The sequence below is a fragment of the Scyliorhinus canicula genome, chromosome 7 (assembly GCF_902713615.1).
Source record: "Scyliorhinus canicula chromosome 7, sScyCan1.1, whole genome shotgun sequence".
NCBI classification, from domain to species: Eukaryota; Metazoa; Chordata; class Chondrichthyes; order Carcharhiniformes; family Scyliorhinidae; genus Scyliorhinus; species Scyliorhinus canicula.
This window is the reverse complement of record NC_052152.1, coordinates 87042053-87056120: the sequence shown is the minus strand read 5'-3', so window position 1 is coordinate 87056120 and position 14068 is coordinate 87042053. Positions and strand designations below refer to the sequence as shown.

The window sequence follows — 14068 nt, the reverse complement described above, 5'->3', positions numbered from 1 at the left end:
ATACACATCCAGGTCCCTCTGTTTTTGCATCTCTTTCTACCCTTTATTTCATATTCTTCTCACCAAAATGAATCACTTCACATTTCTCTGCATTGAACTGCATCTCCGCCCATTCCACAAGCTTGTCTATGTCCTTTGAAGTTCTGCACTCGCACTGTTTCCAAGTTTTGTTTCATCCACAAAGACTGTTGCACGGTGCTGTATCAAATGTAGCTGCATCCTGTTTCCCAAGTGCAGCAAGACGATGGATGGCAGTCAGTCAGTCAGACAGACAAAATTGCCCTCCTCAAACCTCTCTGTTGTTTCGTCAAAACTCTAGCCAATTAAACACTATTTTCCCTGAAGAAATCAATGCTAGCTTTCCTTAATTAATCCGCATTTGTTCATGTGACTGCTAAATATTTTCAACAAATTATTGCTTCCTTAAGTTTCCCCACTGCAAAAATTAAACTGACTGGCCGCCTGTAGTTGCTGCACTCATCTTTACACCCTTTCGTGAACAAGGGTGCACTCTTTGTTGAACATTGTTTCTTAAGTCTACACAGTTCAAGTGAAGAACAGACTTCATGGGTTGACTAACGTCAGGACCATTCCAAAGTCCCAATTCACTTAGCTTTGCTGCTGGACATCCGTGAAACGGTAAAGCAGGCAATCAATTAGTGACCTTTATTGCACAATTAGCGTCAGTGGACACACTGAGGAAACAGAATGTCGATGTGCTGAGCTTGATTTAAAGGGCACCTAGGAACCACCTAGGAACCATGAGTGTGGCAGAGCCCAGCATACAGTGGGCAGTAGCATGGCTTGCACCTGTGGGCTTGTTGATGCCTCCCTGAAGGTTCTGTTGAAGCTGGTGGCAGCCCACAGGGGTGTCCTGTATCCCGAGAGATGCAAGTGGATGGAGAGCAGTCACAGACAAAGGAGACAAGGATGATCCGGCTCAGTGGGGTGAACAGCCAGAGTGTGGTCACCAGGACATGGGTCAGTGCAGGAAGTGGTTCATTACCTTCTGAGGTTGGGCGACGTTACATCCAAGTAACAGGCCTCCAGTTCTCAAGCGACTTGCACTCATGTGAGCCAAGCAGCCTGAGTGTGCCAAGTGCGCAAGAACAGTGAGTGTATCCCTGCCAAGGTGCACTCCTGAGCCAATGACAACATTGACGTTGCAAGTACTTGTGCAGGGGGTGACAATGAGCCCATTGTGGCCCCATCAGTCTGGAAGTCAATGTACTCCAATGCCTCTGGGTATGGACACTTGCAATATATGGGCATTTGTCTCCTGCACAATGCTATGGTGGGTGGCGAGTTGTGAGATATCACCCAGGTCCTCTGCCTCCCCTTGAAACGGCCCAGTAGCAAAAGATTCATGGCCACCATTTATTTCATGGCTACTGGGAGTGTGTACCCACACGACCAGCAAGATATCATGTTTTCTTGCACAAAAGCATACAAATCAGCAACTATAGGTACAGTCTACAGTAGCATTGTTACTCCGACATGTCTGGAAGCTGAACATTTGGCTGTACACCCTATGGTGAGGATAGAGCCTTCAGCCTCTCCCTGCCCTTCTTCCCTCTGCACCAAGGAGCTGCATAGGTTTCTGGTACATTGGCACCACATCATTACTGTCGCCACCTCAGGGTAACAGAGTCCCAAGTCCAGGGATTGCCTCACTTGTCACCAGCTGCATGGGGACGGCTGTCTAAATCACTCCTCGCTGACCCCTGCATGCGGCTCATTAACTGCCTTAATGGGTCACCTATCATTTTTATGGCAATATCCATGACGGTGTCTCCACCAAAATTGCTGGGAGGTGAGAACACATCAGGAAATTGGCATGCCGCTTGGCACTGCCATTTTCCCTCTGCTGCTTCCTCTAAATCTGCCACCACCTTGGGTTGAAAATTCAGCCACAAGTCTAAGAATGGAAGCTAATAGCAGATGCGGGCACACTTTATAATACAATACTGCTCAAAACAGAAATAAGAAATTTAATAGAAGCTACACTGTCTTTGGCTAAGCACAAAAGGTAAAGAAATAACCGGACTGTTAAATGGATGGTTGAGGGTTTAAAAAGCAAAATTCAGGGAAAATTAGAAATGGAAACTAAATAATAAATGAGCCAGGCAGTTTCTGCTAGCCATCTTGTATTGTAATAACCACAACTGCAGCTTGCATTTATGTAGCCTCTTTAGTATAGAAAAGTATTTCAACATGCTTCATAGTTGCATAATCAGACAAAACTAGTCTACAACGCAACTAAGCTGATAGCAGGAAGGTGACAAGAAGTTTGATTTAACCATTTGTCTTAAAAGAGGGAGATGGATGGGCACAAGAGTACACTGGAGAAACTCCATAGCATGTGGCCTAAACAGGTGAAGACATGATTACCAATGGTGGGTGACAAGTAGGTGGGTATTACACAGGAGGTACTTTCAGTGTAAACACAGCAGCAACAAAGGTCCATACATCAAGTAAATGAATGATGATGGATAAAGTATAGTCATAGAGGTCGACATCACAAAAACGGCCCTTCGGCCTATTGCGCCTGCACTGGTCACAAACAACCACTTATTTTCCAGCACTAGGTCCATAACCTTGTATGCCTTGGCACAAGTGCACATCCAAATACTTCTTAAATGTGATGAGCATCTCTGCCTCTACCACCCTTTCAGGCAGTGAGTTCCAGACTCCTATCACTCTCTGGGTGAAAACGTTTTTTCCTCACATTCCCTCTAACCTCCTTCCCCTTACCTTAAATCTGAGCCCCTGGTCAATGATTCCTTCACCAAGGGGGAAGTTTCCTCCTGTCTCCTCTATCTACGCCCCTCATAATTTCATACTTTTCAATCATGTCCTCCCTCAGTCTCCTGTGCTCCAAGGAAAACAACCCAGTCTCCCCTATCTCTCTTCATAGTCAAAACTTTGCAACCAGGCAACATCCTGATAAATCTCCTCTGCACCATTTCCAGCACCATCACATCCCTCCGATAATGTGGATACCAGAACTATACATAATACTCTACCTGTGGCCTAACCAACATTTTATACAGTTCCAGTATAACCTCCCTGCTCTTAAACTCGATCAGACCATCTGACCAGTCCGTCTAAATCCTCCTGTAATCAAAGGCTATGCTCCTCACTATTCACCACCTCACCAAGTTCCGTATGACCGGCGAACTTACTGATCAACCCTCCTACATTCAAGTAGAAATCATTTATATAAACCGAAAAAAGCAAGGTCCCCAACACTGAACTCTGTGGAACTCCACTGGACACAGCTTTTCAGTCAGAAAAACACCCCTCGATCATCACCCTCTGCTTCCTGCCACTCTGCCAATTCTTGATTTAATTTGCCGAATTTCCTTGGATCCCATGGGCTCTTACCTTCGCTATCAGTCTCCCATGTGGGATCTGATCAAAAGCCTTGCTGAAGTTCAAGTAGACTACATCAAACGCATTGCCCTCATCTCCACGCCGAGGCTTCAAGAAATTCTATCAATTTTGTCTGACATGACCTCCCCTGAACAAAACCATGCTGACTGTTCTTGATTAATCCATGCCTCTCCAAATGCTGATTAATTTGGTACCTCAGAATTGCTTGATAATTTCCCCGCCACTAAGGTTAGGCTGACTGGCCTGTAGTTTCCTGATTTATCCCTTCCTCCCTTCTTGAATAACGGTACCAACATTGGCTGTCCTCCAGTCCTCTGGCACCTCTTCTGTGGCCAGAGAGAAATGGAAAATGATTGCCACCATCCTGCTATTTCCTCCTTTTCTTCACTCAACAGCCTGGGATACGTTTCATCTGGCCCTGGAGGTTTCTCTACTTTTAAGTGAGACAGGCCACTCAGAACCTCCTCCCGGTCTATATCACGGTCCTCCCAGATTTCTATACCCACACTAGCTAGAGAACACTGACACAAAACATTCATTTAACAGTGGTTAGCACCCCAGGGACCCGGATTAGATGCCTGGCTTGGGTCACTGTCTGTGCGGAGTCTGCATGTTCTCCCTATATCTGTGCGGGTTCTCTCCGGGTGCTCTGGTTTCCTCCCACAAGTCCTGGAAGACATGCTTGTTCGGCGAATTGGGCATTCTGAATACTCCCTCAGTGTACCGAACAGGTGCTGGAGTATGGCGACTTGGGGATTCTGCTTGACATCTGCCATAATCTTCTCTTTTCTCATTATCCAATGCTGTATATCGTTCAATATCCAAAGTTCACTGGATTTGTTGGTCCCACCATTTTTCTTGATTGGAACATGTTGGCCCTGTACTCTTCCTTCCTGATTGAGTCTCACTTTTCGAACACAGATTTACCTAAAAGTGTCTGCTCCCAGTCCACTCTGGCCAAACCGCATCATATCTTGTCTTATTAAAATTTTAGAACTTTGATTTCAGGCCTATCCTTGTCCTTTTCTGTAACAATTTTGAATCTCATGGACCAATGATCACAGTCTGCAAACTGCTCTACCACTATACTTCAACCACGTGCCTGGCTTTCTTACCTAAAATTAAGTCCAGGACCACCTCCCTTCTCTTGTAGGGCTTTCTCAGTACTGGCTCAAAATGTTCCCCTGGATGCATTTTAAGAATTCCACTCCCTCCAAACCTTTCACATTATGACTACCCCAGTTAATGTTGGGGAAAGTTGAAAACCCCCACTATCACGACCCTATTACTTTTACACTTCTCTGAAATTTGCCTACATATCTGCTCTTCTATTTCTCTCGACTGTTAGGGAGCCTATAGAGCACTCCCAGCAATGTGATTGCTCCTTTTTGGTTTTTAATTTCTATCCACATGGCTTCATTTGAAGAGCCGTCGAAGATGCCGTTCCTCCTTAATGCTGCAATTCATTCCCTGATCAAAATTACTACTCCCCCTCCTCTTTTACATTCTTCCCTGTCTTGCCTGAAGATCTTGTGTCCTGGAATATTAAGCTGCCAAACCTGCCTCTCTCTCAAACATGTCTCAATGACAGCAATGACATCATACCTCCATGTTTTAATTTGTGCCCTCAATTCATCTGCCTTGTTCGTCAGACTCCTTGCATTAAAATACCATCTAATATTGCCAACTCCCTTGTGACTTAACTGGTTTAGAAACTCTGTGTCTTCCTGACTAACTTGGGTGTCTCTTCTAATTTTGGCTATGCATCTTTCCCTGCTGAACCTTCTCTTAGAATCCCAACACCCTGTCAATTTAGTTTAAACCCTTCCTAATAGTGCTAGCAAACCTCCCTGCAAGGACACTGGTCCCATTTTGGTTCAAATGTAACCATCCTCCTTATACAGGCCCCACCTTCCCCAAAAATGGTCTCAATGTCCCAGAAATCTAAAGCCCTCCTGCACCATCTCTCCAGCCACTCATGCATATAGTCACTGGCACTTGTTTGTTAAGAAAGCAGTTTTATTTTAACGTCTCAAACCAAATTACCTCCATGCTGAAGGAAAAATAATGAGCTAGTTAAAAAATCTCAAGTCCAATTCCCAAAATGCTTGTGAAAGGTGATAAAGGTATTAATTATTTTATAGAAGTCAGGCTCTTGGTCACTCATCACCTGACTCCAAGTAAATGGTAATGACTTTCAGATAGAGCATGTTAAAATGGCTTATTGCTGTGACTAAAATATATTTTATTTCACTGGAGAGAGGGAAGTAATAGATTTGGGCATTTAACAACACATTTGTGTATCTGTGCATATATGTGTGGTGGCAGTTTATGGAATGTAAAGTTTCTTAACCCTTTTGTGCAGTCAGTTTAACTCTCCTGTGCCAGCGAATGTGTTTGGTTCTTTAGAAGTATTAAAGCTTAAGGACTCAGCTGGGGGAGGGTTAGAAAAGGGTGAATGGATATGACCAGCATTTGTAAGTGGCATTGAGTTCTTCTCATGTATGAAACAGTGCATTATTGCAGTTTATTGTACAATTAGGTTCTGCATTTAACTCCATTGTACTTCGTTTCTGCAACTGTAATTGTATCGGATTATAAACTTGTTCCAAACTAGAAGTGCAAATATTGTACAACAATTTCTGAAAATTATTCATTTAAAATATCAATTTCTCCAATAGAAAAGTCACCAGACATGTTTTGTAATAGCATAACTCCATACCAACATTTCTAATGAGGGTGGGAGCACATTACATTAGTTTAATTAAAATCCAAACACATATGCATGCTTTAAAAGTTCACGAGTTTGAAAATTAAAGGTTAATTTCGTAACATTGCACTTCACCTGTGAGATGAGTCTTCTCCTGGCTCTGGGCACAGAGCTGGAAGATTGTATAAAGAAGATCTTCAGCTGACAACATCTGCAAACATCCCTTGATGGAGCGGAAAAAATTAGATGCCAAATCACAAATGAAGGAAAGCGATGGCTCCAGAGCTCCAGTTTTAGATGGGTCCTTCGAGAGATCCTTAGAAAGCGCTTTGTGCAATCTGTCAATTATTCTTTCAATATACACTTCATCAATCAAGAACTCTATAAATGAAACAATAAAATTAAAAAGTACAACACATTTCTAAGATTATGTGAATTCCCTTTTGTCCAATTTTGGCTTATATTATACATAAACGTCTGAACAAGGAGCAGTAGGCCACTCAGCCCCTCAAGCTTGCTCCATCATTAAATATCATGGTTGTTCTGACAGTAACCTCAGATCTGCAACCCGCCTCCCCGATAATCTATCACCCTCTTGATAAGAATCAGGGTTACCAAGAATCTATCCACTTCTACCTTAAAAAGTCAAAAATGCTTCCATAACAATTTGAAGAGAGTTCCAAAGACTCATGACCTGCAAAGATTTCATCTCTTCTCAATTTTAAATGGTCAACCACTTATTTTTAAAGTTACACCTAGTTTGAGATTTTCCCACCTAGTTTGAGATTTTCCCACAAGAGGAAATATCCTCACCACATCCACCCTGTCAAGAGCCCTTAGGATTTTATGTTTCAATCAAGCTGCCTCTTACTCTTCTAAACTCCAGAGAATACAAACCTAGCCTATCCAACCATTCTAGGTATTAGTCTGGTAATCCTTGTCTGAACTGCTTCCAATGCATTTACATCCTTCCTTAAATGTGACCAATACTGTACACAGTACTCCAAATGTGGTCTCACTAGTGCGCTGTATAATTAAAGCATAACCTCCTTACTTTTGTATTTAATTCCCCTTGCAATAAATTAAATATTAGATTAGTTTTCCTAATTACTTGCTGTATCTGCATACTAGTCTTTTGTGATCCGTGCACTCCTAGATCCTTCTGCACCTCAGAGCTCTACAATCTTGCACCATAGATAATATGCTTTGTTTTTATTCTTCCTGCCAAAATGGACAATTTCACATTTTATCACATTAGACTATTTGCCAGATCTTTGCCCACTCACTTAAACTACCTATATATTTTTGTTGCCTCCTAATATCCTCTTCACAGGGCAGCACGGTGGCCTAGTGGTTAGCACAACCGCCTCACGGCGCTGAGGTCCCAGGATCGATCCCGGCTCTGGGTCACTGTCCGTGTGGAGTTTGCACATTCTCCCCGTGTCTGCGTGGGTTTCGCCCCCACAACCCAAAAATGTGCAGAGTAGGTGGATTGGCCACGCTAAATTGCCCCTTAATTGGAAAAAATAATTGGGTAATCTAAATTTAAAAAAAAAATAAATCCTCTTCACGTTTTAATTTCCTATCTATCTTTACGTAATCAGCAAATTTGACAACCATCCCTTCATCCAAGTCATTTATATGAATTGCAAACAGTCAAGGACCCAGTGCCAATCTCTGTGGCACACCACGCGTTACATCTTGCCAACCTGAAAATGACCCATTTTGCCTACTCGATTTCCTTTCAGCCAGCCAATCTTCTATCCATGCCAATATGTTACCCCTTATTACTAGCTTTAATTTTTTGCAATAACCTATGATGTGGCATTTTATCAAATGGTTTCTGGAAATCTAAGTATAGTACATCCACTGATTCGCTTTTATTTACAATACATGTTATTCCCTCAAAGAATGGCAATTAGTTGGTTAAACATGATTTCCCTCTCACAAAACCAGGCTGACTCTGCCTGATTATCTTGAACCTATCCAAGTGCCCTGCTATAACTTCTTTAATAATAGCTTGGAACATTTTTCCTATGACAGATGTCAAACTAACTGGCCTGGAGCTTCCCACTTTTTTGAATAATGGTGTTACATTTGCTACCTTTGATTTTGATTTGATTTATTTATTGTCACGCGTACCGAGGTACAGCGAAAAGTACTTTTCTGCATACAGTCCAGGCAGAATACATAGAACAGACTATAAATACACAATGTAAATACACAAATACAAGACATTGTGTGCAGCATATGGAATATAGTGCTACAAACTAGAGAAGAAGCGTAGAAAGATCAGTTCAGTCTGTAAGAGGGCCATTCAGGAGTCTGGTAACAGCGGGGAAGAAGCTGTTTTTTTATTTATTGGGGCGTGTTTTCAAACTTTTGTATCTTCTGCCCAATGGATCTTTCAATCTAATGAGACCTTCCCCGAATTTAGGAAATTTCAGACAATTAAAACCAATGTACCAATTATCTCATTAGACACTTTTTTTCAAGACCCTTGGATGAAGTCCATCTGGAAGCGAGCTCTTGCCAACCAGCAGTTTTCACAGTACCACTTCTTAGGTTACTATAATTTCCCCAAGTTCCTCCCTGCCTTCCAATTCCAGGTTTATAGCCGTTTCTAGGATGCATCCTCTGTATAATTCTCCAGACTCACTTTCTATAGGTTCAAGCCTCACTTGGTTAACTGTTTTCTTATTAAAACATTTATTAAAAACTCTTACTATTTGTTTTTATATTTCTGGTTAGCTTTCTCGCGTATTCTAATTTTTCACACCTTATCTATCTTTTAGTCATCATAGAAACCTTACAGTGCAGAAGACGACCATTTTGTTCATTGAGTCTGCACCGACCCTCCAAAAGAGCACCCTATCCATGTCCACTCACCCGTCCACCCCACCCTATCCCCATAATCTTATGATCTAACCTGCACAATAAAGGGTAATTTAGCATGGCAAATCCACCTAATCTGCACTTTTTTGGGCTGTGGGAGTAAACCAGAGCACCTGGAGGAAACCCACACAGAAACTGGGAGAATGTGTAAACTCCACACAGTCACCCAAGGCTGGAATTGAAGGGACTGGTTTAGCACAGTGGGCTAAATAGCTGGTTTGTAATGCAGAACAAGGATCAATTCCCGTACCGGCCTCCCTGAACAGGTGCCGGAATGTGGCGACTAGGGGCTTTTCACAGTAACTTCAGAGAAGCCTACTTGTGACAATAAGCGATTATTATTAACCCGGGTCCCTAGCACTGTGAGGCAGAAGTGCTAACCACAGTGACATCTTTTGGTGTTCCTTATATTTTGTCCAATCTTCTGACCTGCCACCCATCTTTGTACAATTATATGATTTTTCTTTAAGTTTGATACTATCTCTAATCTTTCTAGTTAACCACAGATAGTGGGTCCATCCCTTGAACTTTTTTTCTTACTTGTTGGAATGTATAGATTCTGTGCATTCTGACATATTCCCTTAAAATGTGTGCAATGGCATCTCTATTGCTGCATCCCTTAACCGAATTTGACAATTCACTTGAACAAGCTTTTCTTTCATGCCCTTATTTAAGTTAACATTGTCTCAGACCCACTACTCTCCCACAAATTGAACGTAAAATTCAGTCATATGGTCATTGCTACCTAAGCCTTCACTATAAGATCATTCATTACTCCCAACTCATTAAACAATACCAGGTCTAGTATAGCCTGCTCTCTGGTTGACTCCAGAGAAAGGAAAGGGAAACTATCCTGAAAGCATTTAATGAACTCATTTAGTTTTGTGGCTCACAAGAACACCAGTCCCACAGGGTGCGGGTGTAGATTATCTCAACAGTACAGAGCCCATTTAGGTTTATGATCGAGTATGGGAAAGGGACTGACCGGATTGCTCTTCAGAGAGCCAGCATGGACTCAATGTGCCAAATGGCCTCCTTCAGTGCTACAATGACTATTATATCCTGACCTTTGGTCTCAGAAGCCATGTCAAAACTCAGCTAAAAGAGCAGACAGATTATCCTTTTCCATGCTGCTGCTGATGTTTTTGAACTGGCTGCTAGAAGGCATGTGAGCATCTCAAGGTGGCTCACCTTCAAATTTATCCCATCCCTCATCCCTAGGGGAAGAAAGAATTTTGGCCTGCTTGCCACCCCTATAACAGATCATGAACTCTCAGTATTGGTGACTGTAGATTAAAACTTCTACTGCGCCTCTAATGCACAGTAATACCAATTTTTACTAAAACTTTAGAATATACGAGGAAAAATACAAATTATTTTCAATCATGTTTCAAAGGGAGTGACCAAAGTTTTATTCTTCTGAAATTATTAGCACAGAGAAGTAATATCAGATATATTTTTCTCTATGTGAAATCAAAGGGGCAGAACTTAGAAATGTTACCATAACTGCAGAAAAATTACACCTTGTATATTTGTTTACAAAATATAAAGAAGTCTACTCAGCCAAGATTTTTCTGTGTCATTTGTAAGATAAAAAAGTTAAGTCTTGCTGTTTCAAGATGGAAAAGAGAGATAAATCCTTATTATGTTTGCAAGGGTTCATGATTTTACAAGCTAAATCTGCATATATGAGAAACAGAGCAAAGTGCAGCACGGTGACACAGTGGTTAGCACTGCTGCCTCACGCGCTGAGGACCCGGGTTCGATCCCGGCCCCGGGTCACTGGCCATGTGGAGTTTGCACATTCTCCCCTTGTCTGCGTGGGTCTCACCCCCAAAAAGATGTGCAGGGCAGGTGAACTGGCCATGCTAAGTTGCCCCTTAATTGGGAAAAAAAGAATTGGGTACTCTTAATGTAAATTATCGATGAGTGACAGTGGATAAAATAATTGTCTTTTGGTACACATTTTTCAAAACAAATTAAGACAGAAATCTTTGTATTGAAGAGCATTGTGAATTCTCATTTAATGATAAGCAGGCTTGTGTAATCTTTCCATGACCTCCAAGACCACTATTAGGGGCTTTAAGCAATCTAAGCGTTCTGTTTATACATTCATTCAAACGCGAAACAAAAAAAATCGCAATGAGAAAATATTTTTTTCTGCTCTCGTATGAAATCAAACCTAAATAAATCATAAATCATTGCAAAACGTGTTTGTTTAGGATTTCAATTACAGATAAACTGGAAATTACATTTTAAAAAAATATTTATTCCGGTTTTTCCCATTTCATTGCCCCTTTCTCCCCACCCACCCCCACTTGTCCTCTCTCCACCCCCTTTCCTTTCCCTCTCCCCCCCCCCCCCCCCCCATTTTATTGGTTGCTGTCTAACAAACAGGACTTGAATGGCTTCCACATCCTATGAATACCTTCTTCCGACCCACGGATGGCCAACTTTACCTTCTCCAGCTTGAGAAATTCCACCAGGCCAGCCAGCCAGTCTGCAGCCTTGAATTGTGCTGCCGATTGGCAGATGAGCAAGAGTCTCCGGCAGGCGATCAGGGAGGTTAGCAAACCCCCCCCCCCCCCCCCTCCCCACAAGTCTGGGGCAAGACCAGAATCTGTGGGTGTGGTTGGCTGGGCTTCCCTGGCACTGTTCACATTTTTCCTCCACCTCCAGGAAGGACCCACTCATGCGTGTTCTGGTTTAAAGTAATCTTTATTGTCACACTTGGCTGACATTAACACTGCAATGAAGTTACTGTGAAAAGCTGCTAGTCACCACATTACAGTGCCTGTTTCAGGTACACTTAGGGAGAATTCAGAATGTCCAAATTCCCTAACAGCACGGGTGGAATTCTCCGTTCCCCAGGCGGCGTGGGAGAATCGCGGGAGGACCCCCCGCCATTTTTCATGCCCCCCCCGGAAGAATTGCCGCTCCCCATTTTTCACGGCGAACGCCGATTCTCCGACCCCGATGGGCCGAGTGGCCGGCCGTTCACGACGGCGGCAAACACACAAGGTCGCTGCCGTCGTGAAACGGGTGCCAGATGCCCGTTTGGGGCTTCTGGAGGGCCGTTTGGGGCAAGAGCACGACTGTGCTCGGGAGGGAACAGGCCCGCGATCGGTGCCCACCGATCGTCGGGCCGGCGTCCAAATCGGACGCACTATTTCCCCTCCGCCGCCCCGCAAGATCAAGCCGCCACGTCTTGCGGGGTGGCTGAGGGGAAAGATGGCCACCGCGCATGCGTGGGTTCGTGCCGTCAGCGTCATGACGTCAGCCGCGCATGCGCGGGTTGGAGCCGGCCAACCTGCGCATGCGCGGCTGACGTCATTAGGCGCACCAGCCGCGTCATTCTCTGCGCGACGCCCCCGCGGTCGGGATTTACGGAGTGCCGCTCCAAGCCCCGCCGGGAAGGGAGAATAGGGGGCGAGGAGCGGCCTCCGAGGCCGTCGTGAAACTCGGCCGAGTTCACGGCGGCCCTCCCGATTTTTCCCGGGAGCGGAGAATTCCGCCCCACATATTTTGGGATTTGTGGGAGGAAACCGGAGCACCCTGAGGAAACCGACGCAGACACGGGCAGAACGTGCAGACTCCACACAGTGACCCAAGCTAGGAATCGAACCTGGGATCCTGGAGCTGTGAAGCAACAGTAGTACCCACTGTGTTACTGCGTTGCCCATAGGTGTGCCCTATGCACCACCTTTAGCTGCTTTGGGCTTAGCCCTGCGCACGTGGAGGTGAAGTTTGCCATGCGCAGTGCTTCAATCCAGCTTTCGTCCCATCTCCCTACCCAGTTCTTCCTCCCACTTTTTCTTTGTCTCGTCCAGGGGTGATCGTACCTCTTCTAACAGTTGCCCAGACATGTCCTTACCATTCCCCTCCCCTAGATCTCCCCCGTTCAGTAGTTTTTCTAGCAGTGACTGTCTGGAATCTGGAGGGGCGTCGTTGTTTCCTTGTGGAGAAGGCTTTTGACCTGTATGTACCTTAGGTCATTCCCTCTCCGGAGTCAGAAGTCTCCCCGAGTTCCTCCAGGGTCACTACTCTACTGTTAGTGTACACGTCCCTAACAGTCAGTGTCCTCTCGTCCTGTCGGAAATTACTTTCAATGTCAAAATACACTAAGCTTCTCCATATTAAGAGGAAGTAATTTTCCATCAACAGCTATTTAATAAATAATCATATAATTTACAGTGCAGAAAGAGGCCATTCGGCCCATCGAGTCTGCACCCACTCTTGAAAAGAGCACCCTACTTAAATCCACACCTCCACCCTATCCCCGAAACCCAGTAACCCCTCCTAACCCAAGGGCAATTTAGCCTGGCCAATCCACCTAATCTGCACATTTTTGGACTGTGGGAGGAAACCAGAGCACCCGGAGGAAACCCACGCAGACACAGGGAGAACGTGCAGACTCTGCAGACAGTGAACCAAGCCAGGAATTGAACCTGGGATCCTGGAGCTGTGAAGCACCTGTAGTAACCACTGTCCCAGTATGCTACCCAATATCTACAATATCAACAAGTATTTTTTCCTTTCACTATTTTTAGTAAAATCCAGAAGAAAGAATACTCTGAAACAGAGTAGCGCCCTATTCAGTTCCTCAAGCATGTTCCACCATTATTTAGATCATGGCTGATCAGTACCTCAACTCTATTTGGCCTCCTATGATTTACACACTGGTTACACTACCTTTACAAAAATATATCAATTCCACACTTTAAATTGTTAACAAACACAGCTTCCACAACCTTTTAGAGGAAGCAAGTTTCATATTTCCAATGCACTTTGTAAAAAAGTGCTTCCTAGTTTTACTCCTGAAAGGCCCAAATACAATTTTAACATTGTACCTACCTGTTCCGGATTCCTCCATTTGAGGAACCATTTTCTTCTTTTAAACTCCTTATTTATATCAAGTTTAGATTTTGAAAATGTGGAACTTGCTACCACAAGGAATGGTTGAAGCGAATAGTACAGTTGCATTTAAGGAGATGCAAGACAAGGTTTATGAGAATAGAAGGTTCCTACCATCTAAATGTAGACGAGGAAAGATAGGAAGAGATTTTA

General features: G+C 43.8%; 1 protein-coding gene across 1 annotated transcript in view; it reads right to left on the bottom strand.

The window, feature by feature from the left end:
* The window catches only part of ltn1 (listerin E3 ubiquitin protein ligase 1), a 224374-nt gene that overhangs the window by 153180 nt on the left and 57126 nt on the right, over nt 1–14068 (bottom strand). The window contains 1 exon segment of the mRNA XM_038802375.1: nt 6242–6487. Within this exon segment, the coding sequence (XP_038658303.1) occupies nt 6242–6487 (246 nt within the window).